We start from the raw sequence: 14409 nt of genomic DNA, 5'->3' as shown, positions 1-14409 counted from the left end.
TTAGAAACTGAGCTCCCGTCAGAAGCAGCAGGAAGGGACGAATCGCACTATGAACTGGCAGCAGCAGGAGAAGTAGAGAGGAGACATGTGAACTGAATCGTAAAATCTCTGATTTCATTCATCTCCGGTCTCCTCTCTTTAGGAAGTCACACGTGTTGTGAGGGACAGAAATAAAATGTGAAGCTAGAGGGTCACAGCAGGGGGGTGGGTTACACCTGTGAATATAAACGTTGTGGCTCCCCAGCAGTGCAGAAGCCGGCAGGGACCCTACCTACTAGGGGTCGACCGATACAGGTTTTTTAATGGTCGATGCAATTTTTTTTCCATCACCCTTGGTCGATACCAGATTTCCGATACTCGATATTTGGGGCCGATATGGGTTAAAAAAAAAAAAAAATTAAATTAAATATTCCTTTAACATTATCAAACTGAGATAGAACTTGTAACATTTCAACAACCACTCTAACAATCAAGTAATGTCTAACAATCAAGTAATAAAAAAATAAAGTGTCATGGTGCTTTTAAAAAAACAGAATGACATAAAATAATAAATATTGCGTATCGGCCAAAGCCACACGCATATCGGCCTATACCAATACACTTAAAAAATGCAAATATTGGCCCGATACCGATATATATATCGGTCTATCCTTACTACCTACCCATACAAAAAGCAGCAGCATTATTTTTAGGGGTGTAAATAATAATCGATATTCATCACCCGTTGAGCAGACGGGACGTCTTCTGATTGACTGAGCAGGTGTCCATTATTCCCAGAGAACAGGACACCTATGATGTCATGCGGGCGTCTAAGCTGCTTCTTTTCACAACTTAATTCTGGGGAACTGCCGTTACTTATTCTAAACTGCAGGTTGCTATGGCCAAGAGCCAGTTGTTAGTTCCATCGCATTAGGTCGTCAAGCTAAGAGCCAGTCGTTAATTCTATCGCATTTGGTTGTCAAGTGAGAAACCCAGTCGTTCGTTCTATCGCATTTGGTTGTGAAGTCGCCCCAATGTTCTACGTGCGTCTTACACATTTCCGATAGATGCTCGTCGCACTAGATTAGGAAGTGGTGCCCATAGCAACAAACCAAGCGCAGTGGTTAATCTACTTTCTCACGAAGCCTTAGATAAATATATTAATAAATTAATACTTAAATGCTGGTAACCGGGTGATAAGCGGTATAACGGCCTTCGAGGTGTCCCTAATCCGATATCATGGGAAAATGGACTTGGCAAAGCGAACAGCCATCGGGCTGCTAGAATGCTCCGCCTCGTTCATTATTTCCCTTGGTATTGGGACACCTCTTCGGCCATTATTCCTTACGTATCGATGCATCAATCCTACTGCCGACGATCGAAACGAATCATATCGTATCGCATCATATCGTGGGGCAATATTAAGTATAGAAAATGATAAAATGTGTGGTATCGAAAGTAACCGAAACGCTGCCTTCAGACATTGATGTCGAATCATATTGTCATGGAGTCTGTGATTTACTGGCCAGGCCGTGCCCTCCTAGTGACGCAACAGCTTCAGCGTTGCTACCAGTCAGGTCAAGAGTCAATGCAAGTGCTTTCTGAGTTCCCGCAAATACGGGAACTCCTCCCACTTTGTTGGGAAGCAAACAATCATAAGCAAACCAAGGGAGGCCATTTGGGAAATACCCTTTGGGAAATGTTAATTGTTATGCTCTTGGTCAGACCAAGTCTCGAAGATTTTTGAAAGTCGATGATAATCAGGCTAGTGATTTACACCCCTAATTCCTATCTGTGAGAACGACCAGCTTTCACAACTTGCTGTACCACCACAGAAATAGAATCTATTCCAACATCCTGTCAACACGCTTTATGCAGTGTTTTTTTTTTCTTTCTTTCTTTCATTCATTTATTTTCATGAAATTGCACTACTTTCCCTCGCTTATGTATGGAAGCCGACTGGGCAGGGGGTGGGGGACAAAAGGGTCAGTTGTCCCAGGCCCGGGGAGAGAGGGGGCCTGTCCCAAAGCTGTCAGCAGCCCTGGCCTGGCCATATTATATGTATTGTGTGTGAGAGCAGCAGCTTGTGCTTGTGCCTGCAGTTGAGCCATAGGATAAACATGGAGATTACTCGGGCATCTGGCCCACGCTGAGAGAGAGAGAGCTCTGCTGCCCCCCCCCCCAATTCCCTTTTTTCTCTTCGGAATAGATATTGAATGGCGTGCGTGCGGGCTTGCAGTATAAAGAAGGCTGGATGGCTGGGAGTGTGTCCTCTGTGTATATTTGGGTTAGGGCCTGGCGGGTTAGGGGCCTTAGCGTTCTGCTCTGTCGGGATGGGATGCTTTACTGATGCTCTTACCAGTAGGCTGTTAACATAGCCCAGACCTAAAGGCGCACACGACACACGCACACACACACACACACACACACACACACACACACACACACACCCTAAGGCCTTAATGGGGGGACAGATAGCAGGTGTTGAAGGTGAGGAAAGCGACGGAAGTAATTGACTTAAAAAAAAGAGCAAGCGGCTCAGCACAGAGGGTGTGAAAAGCATTACAATAGTCAGAGAAGTTACATTTCAGCGAAAAAATATGTAATGAGCTCGGCGGCACGGCAGCAGGCGGCAGCCAATGGAATGTTTACATTTTTCAAAACACGAGCTTCGGTTGGTCACGCACCCTGATCGAAGGTTTGTCGTGTTCGCCTCCCCTGATCTGTGCTTTCCATGCGAGACTCTGCAGCCTTTTAGCTCTGTCAACGCCTGCTGTGTCACTCCATAGTGCATTTTAATTAGGGATGGGATATCGGTATCGGGTAGGGATGCACGATGTATCGGCCAGATGTATCGGTATCGGCCGATATTCAACACATCGGTCTGATGGGTAAAACTGGGCCGATGTTAACGCGATGTTTTTTTTTTAAATGTTACGGTTCTAAAAGAATGGACTTGACGATGATTTTCACTGTTTGTCTTCTATTTTGTCTCTATTTTGTATCTAATTATCACAGGGAGTTAAAAAGTGTTTTTGGAAATAAGACGACCTTCCAACATTCTGTTTGTTTGCATCATTGTCATCTCTTTTTTTTTTAAAAGAAAGAAAAACATCGCTATCGGTTAATATCGGTCATCGGCCAAAACCGCAATATCATAATCGGATATCGGTATCGACCGGAAATTTTGACATCGTGCAACCCTAGTATCGGGTTCAGATATCAACATAATTCAGATATCGGATAGGAATTTTTCCCAAAGTATCGGAATTCTCCTGATACTGACATTAAGCCAGGTGTAATGTTCATTTGAAATCATATCACTTGCATATTAGTTTTCAGGATGGTATTGTTACTTTTTTACTTGCTACTTTTTACTTATTAATTGTCCTGTTATTCTGACTCCCTTTTCTGACTAAATAGTCTGCTTGGGCCTACCTCAAGTTGAAACCCATGCATATGTGGTTTTGGTATTGGATCGGAGTAGTATCGGTATCGGCAGATATCCAAATTTATATATCGGGATAGGATCGGAAGCGAAAAAATGTGTATCGGTGCATCCCTAGTTTTAATGGCTTGGTAACTGAGTTTGACCAGCAGCTCATATCGACGTGAGACTGGAGAGAGGGGGGATGCGATGAATGTGTGTGTTGTGGTTAAGCAGATTAAATACTGGAGTAGACTAGTAGACTTTCACAGGGAGGAGGAGGGCATAACGAACAGTACAGGCATGCATGCCTCTCAAATCAGGCTGAAAGGCAGAGGTGACCGCCATCTCTGACCCTCAGTACAAGCCTGGCAGTGGCTTGAATGCACCATCATATTTATGATGATGATGATGATGAATGATTATAATAATAGATCAGTTTGATATAGCACGTTCCTTGGTACTTCAAGCTGCTTTACAGGAAAATTCACACATGATCGCGCAAGCTCACACACGCACACACATACACACAATACATGACATTTATATTGTAGTCCAGTGATTCTCAAACTGTGGACCTTTTAAAAATATTGCCAATGAGCCTTGAAATCATTTTCTACAAATCAAAATAACATTTTTGTGCATGTCATTGTTGACTATTTATTGAAGTTGTTTTGTTTATTGGGCCAGAGGTGGAACGGCCCTGCGGTCCGTTTCTCGAAAGCGTCTTTGCTATCGCCATTCGCAAAGTCCTTCGTACGAGCGACTCAACTGCATCTTGACAGCGACGCTCACCACTAAATCCAAGGGAATGGTGTTACGTCGTAAGACGGTCGTTAGCAACGACAATAATCGAGAAACGGACCCCTGAACAGTTATGAAAATTTCAAGTGGGCCCAGAGTTGGAGTAGGAACCGCTGGTGTTTAGTACATACATACCCCTTGGAAATGAACCCTTTCTGCATTGTGTGTTCAGAAGTATTGTGGACACTTACGAGATGTGTTTTTGATGTATGTATTTATTATGTGGTGATGCTGAATGTTGCATTTGAAAATTCAATAGTAATGGTGGGGTGGCCAATGTCTTGTCCTGAGCGTTTCACTCAGTGCGTAATTCCAAGAGCAGTATAATGAAAAGGAAGAAAGGAGTCGCACACTGGAGCTGAATGCAAAATCAAAAACTGTATTAAACAAAGCTAAAAAATATATAAATAAAACCGACAGACAAGGGACAAACGTTTCGGGTCTAGCCCATCATCAGTGTTCCCAGTTTTTATTTACTTTTTTCGGCATTTGTTTAATACACTCCTTTCCTCCTTTTCATTTGAAAATTCAAAACAGGGTTTTTCAAAGTATACTATGTTAGCCTCTTTGAAGTTATTATCCAGATAAAAGGCAATTAGTGGGGTCGTAATAGACTCAGTCATTTCAAATTGATGTTAAAGTTTGGTTTTCACTTCCAAGTTGAAGTTTATGGTCTATAGAACAATTTGAGTTCGAGTGTCAAACACACAGATAACAAAATGGCCTGCGGGGGGCGCTCTAAAATATATAAACTGCTATAACTTTTTACTAGTTTAACCAAATTTAACATATGAGGTATGTATGGATTCAGCATGAAGAGGAGAAATCGGTGGGCTAAAAAGTTGGTTACCAGATTAAAGACACAATATGCAATAAACACACTTTTAGCCAATGAACAGCTAAATCCGGGCTTTTTTAAGATAAAGGGTGGAAATGCCCTCCAAGTTGCTATGAAACATAATTTATTGTTACAAATTATTGTAAATAAAGCCTGGGTTATCACTTAACTTGATTTGTTCAGAATATCCCTGAAGCACACAGATACTTAGGATACATATACACAAGTATAGCTGCATAAAGCCTATGTGATATTTAGGACCCAACTTGCAACTTTGAGTTTATGAATTTAGGATCATGAGTACCAGCTTTTTTTCAATCAAGCCATCATTTTATTCACAACTTAAACACTTTATATCTGGAAGAAAGTAAATCAATAATAATAATAATAGTAATAATAATAGTAATAATGATGATGATGATGATGATGATGATGATAAATACTATGGCGAACATCATTTTTTCTTGCATTCAAAAAGTAAACAGAAGACCACAGTTCCCAGAGCAGATGATTGCGTCTACCATGTATGAAATAGTCCTATAGTATTATTTAGTATGCTTGCCAAAGGCCTCTGCTTGCCCCCAGCGAGCATGCTAATTGTTCTCCAACAGTTTATTTAGTATGCTTGCAGGAAAGCATATTAATTGTTCATCAACAGTTTATTATTAGCCTATTCTACATTTTTCCATTCACCTCGGCATATGGGAATCGCCATTCATTAGTACGGCGGCTTTGAATCGTTGCAGCGTTCGAGATAGAGACACGGTTCGAGTGCCAAAACGAACGGCTCGAAAAGGTCTCAGGGTGGAGTATTTTTTGCTGGCCTACCCCCTTTCATTCGTTCACCAGACTTGTTTTTCCTCAGTTTTCTGTCTGTTTCCCCCCTCATTTAAATGAATGGTAGAATGGTCAAGATGATAATGTCACAAACTGTGGCAGTTAGAGTGAAAGGTGACCTGTCCTGGGGTTTTTGTATCAACTAGGTAAAGGCATTGTCAGAGAGGTATTGGCTCTGAATACAATCTGTGTGAATATCATAAGCCAACTCTTAAAAATGTTACAAAGAGAGCAGTTTTAAAATCCCTATGATGTGACCCCATTCACTTACAAAAAATGTGTGAACAGCTCAGCGCATAGGCCTGAATATGTCCATTTTTTGACTGAACCATTTGGCCAAGAAAAGTGATCTCAGCTTTGACATGAAGAGCAGGTTTGTGCCATTTGTGTGTCAATATCATCTGACAACTTGCAAAACTTTTGGAGATATGACAGCGTAAAAATAAGACTGCACATATTACTCAGCTATTGACTGCCAAACTGTCACCTTTAGAATCTTCAGTCAAACACACACACACACACATGCAGCCCTGTAGAACTTTAGACCTCTGCTGTCAGTAAGTGGCAGTGGCCTACTGGGTAGGGTGTTGGTCTGTCAGAGGGTTGCAGGTTTGAATCCCAACCTTACCTCTCCCTACCCACCCATTGCTGAAAGGCACCCGAAGCATCTCCATACACGCACACACACACACATCTCTCTCTCGCACAGAGAGACACACACACACACACACACACACACGCACACGCACACGCACACACACGCTTCTCTCTCTCGCACAGAGACACACACACACACACACACACACACACACACACACACACACACACACACACACACACACACACACACACACACACACACCTCTATCTCTTTCCCTCGTGTTTCTGTGTGTGTATACAACAGCTCTGTGTGTGCATAATCCGCAAGCATACCAATAGAATTGTCTCTCCGGAAATGCAGTCTTATTATTATTATTATCATTATTATTATCATCATTATTATTATTATTATTATTATTATTATTATTATTATTATTGTTATTATTGATTTATTTTCTTCCAGATATAACGTTTTTTGTGATTTTATGTGTGAATAGAATATGGCTTCATCGAAAAAAGTTGATACTCGTGATCCTAAATTCATAAACTCAAAGTTGCAAGTTGGGTCCTAAATATCACATAGGCTTTATGCAGCCATATTTGCGTATAGGTATCCTAGGTATCTTTGTGCTTCAGGGATATTCTGAACAAATCAAGTTGAATGATATACCAGGCTTAATTTACAATAACTTGTAACAATAAATTATGTTTCATTGCAACTTGGAGGGCATTTCCACCCTTTATCTTAAAAAAACCCCTGAATTTTGCTGTCCATGGGCTAAAAGTGTGTTTATGACATAGTGTGTCTTTAATCTGGTAACCAAATACTTAGCTCATCAGCTCCTCATCTTAATGCTGAATCCATACATACCTCATATGTTAAATTTGGTTAAACTACTAAAAAGTTATAGCAGTTTATATATTTTAGAGCGCCCCCCGCAGGCCATTTTGTTATCTGTGTGTTTGACACTCGAACCCAAATTGTTCTATAGACCCTAAACTTCAACTTGGGAGTGAAAACCAAACTTTAACACAAATTTGAAATGACTGACAAAAAATGCACATGCCTACGACCCCACTAAATGAAATGTTAAGACCAGCACAACAGTTCTTATTCTTTAAAAAATGTACTTTGTGCTATTTTTAACTCAGTTGCCACTGTTTTGTTCTGACTAAAATCTTTCTGGCTATTATTCGATTCTAAACTCTGCACTGCAGGGGGTGAAATAAAAAAATAAAAATAAAAAAACCCACACAAAGAATGAAATGCAATATTAAAGCCAGCACAACAAACATGTATTTGGTTTTGTTTTGTAAACCCTGAACAAGGCAGGCCCCCCTCCTGATCTGTCAGCAGCTGAATTTGATGTATTTTCTAAAGCGCCATAATAATCCATACAGAGAGTAAACACACATCTGGTCAAGGACACTGTAGGGTCCCCAAGCGGGGGTGTGTGGGTGGGTGGGTGGGTGGGTATGTTTTGAAGGGGTGTGTGTGGAGAGGGGATTTTGTTGTGTAGGTTTGTGTGTGTGTGTGTGTGTGTGTGTGTGTGTGTGTGTGTGTGTGTGTGTGTGTGTGTGTGTGTGTGTGTGTGTGTGTGTGTGTGTGTGTGTGTGTGTGTGTGTGTGTGTGTGTAGGAGGGTGAGTGTTTTGTCTGTATGGTCGTGGAGGGTGTGTGTGTGTGTATGTGTGCTTGTGTAGGTGTGTCTCTGGGTTGGTTGTAAAGGAGTGTGTGTGTGTGTGTCTGTGGTCGTGTAGTGTGTGTGGTTGTCTGGTCGTGTAGAGGGGTGTGTGTGTGTGTGTGTGTCTGTCTGTGTGCTTGTGTACGTAGATGTGTGTGTGGTTTGTGAAGAAGCTTGTCTGTGTGTGTCTGTGTCTGTGTGGTTGTGTAGGAGTCTGTGTGTGTGTGGGGGGATACGTGTGTGTGGTTGTGGTGTGTGTGTGGCCATGTGCAGCAGGTTCTGGCAGCGATGCCTGACGCCCTGACTTCCTGTTGTGGGAGCGAGAGAGAGGAACTGAGCTGCACCATGTGACCATGTGACCGCCACACACTCAGGTGTTGTTGCGCGTAGTGTAGTGCGGGGCCTGCTGTACTGAGGCCAAGGGACAGGCCACACAGATACAAAACAAGCTACACACACACACACATACACATACACACACACTCACACTCACTCACACTCACACTCACACTCACTGCATGGACACTCGCATACACACAATCACATGCAGGGGACAAAGCCGGCACACACACACACACACACACACACACACACACACACACACACACACACACACACGGATGGACACATGGACACACACACACACAGGGACGGACACATGGACACACACTCGTATGCAGAGGACAAAACTGCCACACACACACATGGACACAAACACATGGCCACACACTCACACAGGGGACAAAACCGCCACACACACACACAGGGACACATGGCCAGTGGCCAGCTGCAGTACTCACATGCAAGTGACAAAACCGACACACACGGATGGACACATGGCCACACTCATATGCAGGGGACAAAACCACCACACACACACACACACACACACACACACACACACACAGCGACAGACACATGGCCACACACTCACATGCATGCAGGGGACAAAACTGCCATTTGACTGAGAGAGTCTCTCGTTCCATAACTGCTTTTCCTGGTCCATGGCCTTGGAGTATCATTTCCTCTCCTGTCCGGCCGTCCGGCGCTGCGCGGTGTGGTGCGGCGCTCCCCCAAATATGCAGATATATCCGGCATGTGTTTCTCGTGCGAGTGCCCAGTGCAATATCCATGCAGACAGAGCAGAGCAGGGTGTTGTTTACTACTAGTGCTTATTTCCCCCCCTCGCTCACTGCCAGAACACAACAACACGACACACACACACACAGAGTGCACATTCTCTCTGACACACACACACACACCGTGCACATTCTCTGTCACACACACACAGACACACAGACACACACACACACACACACACAGACACACAGACACACACACACACAGTGCACATTCTCTCTGTCACACACATACACCCCCCCACTCACACACTATGAGGCATTTGTGAAACAAGCCAGTTAAACTTTATTTCAAGATCCTCGTTGCATTAATTATGTGCAGTTCAGCAAAGCATGTATCTAACGGCATGAAACTTTTTGTACTTTCGCTTAATCGTATATTTAGGATTAGGTATCGTGTGTAAGCACATATTACATGTCCAATTAAAAGCATTGTCATAAAGCCTGCTTGATATGGCCTGTGTTTTTGTTCTTTTGGCTGCTATCTAAAAATGTAGTATATTAATGTTTTTTATCCCTTTTTCCACAGAGCAAAAGAACTCTGGTGATGACGAGCATGCCTACAGAGTAAGTGGAGTATTCTTTCACTGGGCTCTTCTTAACATCCTAACTCTTTCACTGGCTACTTTCTAATGTCTTAACTCCTTTCACTGGCTACTTTCTAATGTCTTAACTCCTTTCACTGGGCTCTTCTTAACATCCTAACTCTTTCACTGGCTACTTTCTAATGTCTTAACTCCTTTCACTGGGCTCTTCTTAACATCCTAACTCTTTCACTGGCTACTTTCTAATGTCTTAACTCCTTTCACTGGCTACTTTCTAATGTCTTAACTCCTTTCACTGGCTACTTTCTAATGTCTTAACTCCTTTCACTGGCTACTTTCTAATGTCTTAACTCTTTCACTGGCTACTTTCTAATGTCTTAACTCTTTCACTGGCTACTTTCTAATGTCTTAACTCCTTTCACTGGCTACTTTCTAATGTCTTAACTCCTTTCACTGGCTACTTTCTAATGTCTTAACTCCTTTCACTGGGTTTTTTCTTAACATCCTAACTCCTTTCACTGGGTTTTTTCTTAACATCCTAACTCCCCGTCCTCCCTTGCTCCCTTGCCTGATTGTGGCCTCGTGATGACATCACTGACGACAGAAGAGTATTTCAATGTCTCGCAAAAGTCGTTATGTAATTTTCTCATTTGCACCGGGATATTCAATGGAGAATAGTCCCCCAAAAGTTGTTGTGGCCAGGTTGACAGCGGGGAAACTATTGTGTTTTGCAGGGCAATAGCAAAAGTCGATGCCACAAGCACAGGTCTGGTACTAGGGGTGTAAGTAATAATCAAAATGTATCGATGCATTGATTCTTCGGCCAACTATTAAGTCGAATCGTATGGTATCGAGGGGCAATTATCAAAAATAATCGAATCACTACCCCCTATCCAATTCGCTAGCTCCATAACATAATAGAAGTAGAAAAGTATTTGGAAAAAATGTAATCGTATCGTATCGTGGGGAATTCTTAAGTATTGAAAATAATCGAATCCCTGATGGATACCGTATCGTCTCATCATGGAGATTGTGATTCACACCCCTATCGGATACGGGAGTCCGCATTTTGGAAAGAACCTAATTTCTGTCAAGGATTGTTGTACTTCCTGCCATTTTTTTTTCTGACTGACATTCTTGGAATTCTGGGAAATTGGGCATATTGTCAAAACAGCACGGGGTTGCTGCTCCTGGGGAATGTATTCTCTCTGTTATGTGAACATCTTCGCATGTTGGCCTTGAACGCTCCCCCCCCCCCCACTGCCTTCATTTCCTTACGTGTGTTACAACTTGTCTGAGATTTTTTTTTTTCTGCACACCTCAGCTGGCAGATGCAGTGGAAATGAGCCATTGGTCACTAATCAGAAAAAAACCCCTATAAAACGGCTGCACACTGGTCATCATTTCGCATTAACTTTATTCACAACGTTTCGATGTCAGGCCTTCATAGCTCACCTTATGTGTGTTAACTTTCGTGTGTGCGTGTGTGTGTGTGTTAACCTGTGTGTGTGTGTGTGTGTGTGTGTGTGTGTGTGTGTGTTAAGTGTTAACCTGTGTGTGTGTGTGTTAACCTGTGTGTGCGTGTGCGTGCGTGTGGTAGAAAGCAGCACACAGTGTTGCAGGTGGTGAAGTCGCTGGGCGGCTTCTCGGTGGTGGACGCGGTGTGCGAGACGACGACCCACGTGGTGGCGGGCAGCCCGCGCCGCACCCTCAACATACTACTGGGCATCGCACGGGGCTGCTGGGTCGTCTCCTACGAGTGGGTGAGTCGACTACGTCATACAGCACATCTGACACTAGCTGTCTGTACATTTACTCACTCAAGGTTTTAGGATTTGATTTGTATAATATCTCTCTGGCTGGCACCACTTCTTCCCAAACTTGATCTGTGTCCAAATATTCAGTTTCATTTTTTAACAGTATAATATTTGTTTTCCCTTTCTTGTGTTTGTGATTTTGTGAAATGCATCATATCAGTGTACTACAGCCTGTTGAGAATGACATGGCACATGTAATAGAGCATGAAAAATCACTGGCCCTCACAGCGGGCTATGCCTTTTACAGTTTTAACCTGCGCTATTGTGAGTCAGTGGGATTAAATGAAAGGTTATCTATGACATTTTCATGTCATGTGATGTGAGCGATGTGAAGCTTGACAGTTATGAGTGGGCGAGATGCTACTTCTGGTTTTTATTTTGTTGTTTTCCACCAAACCCTTGGGGCATCATGTCTTCCCATCTTTACCCACATTTCTGGAAAGGCTGTGTGATTCTTAATTTCTATAATATCCGTATAGTAATGGTGGGGTGGCGTCCGCGCCAATGTCTTATCCTGTGCGTATCGCTCGGTGCGTAATTCCAAGAGCAGTATAATGAAAAGGAAGAACGGAGTCGCACACTGGAGCTGAATGCAAAATCAAAAACTGTATTAAACAAAACTGAAAAAAGTAAATAAAACCGACAGACAGGGGACAAACGTTTAGGGTCTAGCCCATCATCATTGTTCCCAGTTTGAAAAAGTATAATATATATAATACAAGTATATATATATATATAATATAAGTATAATAAAGTATAATATCCGCATGCAATGCCATCCACATCCACATACTGTACACAGGGTTCCCAAGGGTCATGGAATTTCATAAAAGTTATTCCAGTCATGGAAAGTCATGGAATTTTATCATTTTGCATGCTCAGTCATGGAATATCATGGAAACAGTTGTGTAAAAGCAGAAACTTTTTTGTTTGGTGTATAACATTGTTTCTTACTGGTTATCCTAAAACGCTTCGCCAGAGACTGTTTGGTTTCACGCTGTTATGTGCGACATTCTAGAATGCAATGAGCCCACTGAAGTCTGGCGGTGGCTCCACGTCGGCTCTAGGGGTGAAGATAATCTTCCGTTTTCACACTTTTTTAAGAAACACATTTACATCCCTTTTTTACGGAAGTGGTCATGGAAATTCTGCTTTTTGGGTCTTGAAAGTCATGGAAAGTCATGGAATTTTATATCTGAATTAGAGTGGGAAGCCTGTGTACATGCACGCAAGGAAAAGGGCACATGGAGCGGGTAATGTTTGCCTTTTGTAATCATTATTGTATGGCCACCTACAGTAATCAAGATGCATGGGCTGATCTGGGGTGAATTTCTCAAAACCAAAGTTGCTTACTACATTAGCTACTTTGTTGTTTTCAATGCATTTTCCCATTGGCAACTACCGAAGTTGCTAACAGGCTTATCTGTTGAGAAACTCACTCCTGCTGTGTATGCTGATTTTTTTTTTTGCAGCATTAACTGCACCGTTCCTTGGAAATGACATACCGAACATGACGGTCACTGACCCGTAGCGTAGCCTAGCGTAGCGTAGCGTAGCGTATGGTAGCGCAGGCTACAGTGGTGTGTGTTTTTAGAGGTTTAATCTGCGCTATTGTGAGTCAGAGAGGAAGTCTGTGGGATTAAGTGAAAGGTGATCTATGACTTTGTCGTGTCACACGCATGATGATGAGAGTTGGGTGATGTGTGGCATGACAGACAGCTATGCGTAGCAGCAGGGACTACCTTGAACAGTCTCCATGTACATGTACATATATATAAGAAGTTGGGCTAAATTCACATCAAGGACACACAGACAGACAGAGACACACACACACACACACACACACACACACACACACACACACACACACACACACACACACACACACACACACACACACACACACACACACACACACACACACACACACAGTGCACATTCTCTCTAACACACACACACACACACACACACACAGTGCACTTCACTGTACTAGGTCATCATCACATAACTACTGGCATCAGTACATCATAACTGATTTGTGTTATGATGACGTATGTTTTTATATATTGCCAACAAAATGCCAGGCATACTTCACACTTCTTTTTTTTTTTTTAAGTAAATGTGTTGACAATGTTGTTTTGCGACTGGTGAGAAATATCATGCCACATCTGTCTAGGAATATTCTACGAAGCTCAATGCTGGCATGTTGGTGTATCGTAAATAATGTCTACACTGTCTTATGTTGCTTGCCATTGACGGCAACTCGACAGGACGTCACTGTCGTTGCATACGTACGTGTTGTCCTGACTCCAGCATGCACGATATGCACATGCACAGACATGAAAGGCATCGGATTACAATGATGTCCTACTCCCTGATGTCTATGATGGCTTTCTATGACCTTCGAGTGATCAGCGGCCCTCGAGACATAGGTCCAACGCCTCTGATCTAGAAGCTCCCAGAGGTGGTAGTATTGGTAGCATTACGCTGTAATTGTGCCGTGTTTACCGCCAAGTGGACATGGAATGTCTGGGCCATTTCTGGGTCAGCCAAAACTCTTTGCTATGCTATGCGAGTTCCTCACTGACAATTGAGTCAATATGTTTGAACAAATGCCCCCTTGAACCCTCTCGGATTTAGATGCTCAAACTCATCTGAAACGTTGGCGAGTCGCGCAGTTCTCTTTCTTTCTTTCTTTCTTTCTTTCTTTCTTTCTTTCTTTCTTTCTTTCTTTCTTTCT

General features: G+C 42.7%; 1 protein-coding gene and 1 long non-coding RNA gene across 3 annotated transcripts in view; both read left to right on the top strand.

The window, feature by feature from the left end:
* Positions 1–14409, top strand: part of LOC134441509 (uncharacterized) — a 258170-nt gene that overhangs the window by 94723 nt on the left and 149038 nt on the right. The window lies entirely within an intron of this gene.
* mcph1 (microcephalin 1) overlaps positions 1–14409 on the top strand; it is a 63593-nt gene that overhangs the window by 17966 nt on the left and 31218 nt on the right. For both annotated transcript variants that reach the window (XM_063191054.1, XM_063191052.1), the window contains 2 exons: positions 9837–9874; positions 11453–11615. In XM_063191054.1, coding sequence (XP_063047124.1) covers positions 9837–9874; positions 11453–11615 — 201 coding nt within the window. The remainder of the gene's footprint in view (positions 1–9836; positions 9875–11452; positions 11616–14409) is intronic.

The sequence above is a fragment of the Engraulis encrasicolus genome, chromosome 24 (assembly GCF_034702125.1).
Source record: "Engraulis encrasicolus isolate BLACKSEA-1 chromosome 24, IST_EnEncr_1.0, whole genome shotgun sequence".
Lineage (NCBI taxonomy): Eukaryota > Metazoa > Chordata > Actinopteri > Clupeiformes > Engraulidae > Engraulis > Engraulis encrasicolus.
This window is presented reverse-complemented; position numbering and strand designations above follow the sequence as displayed.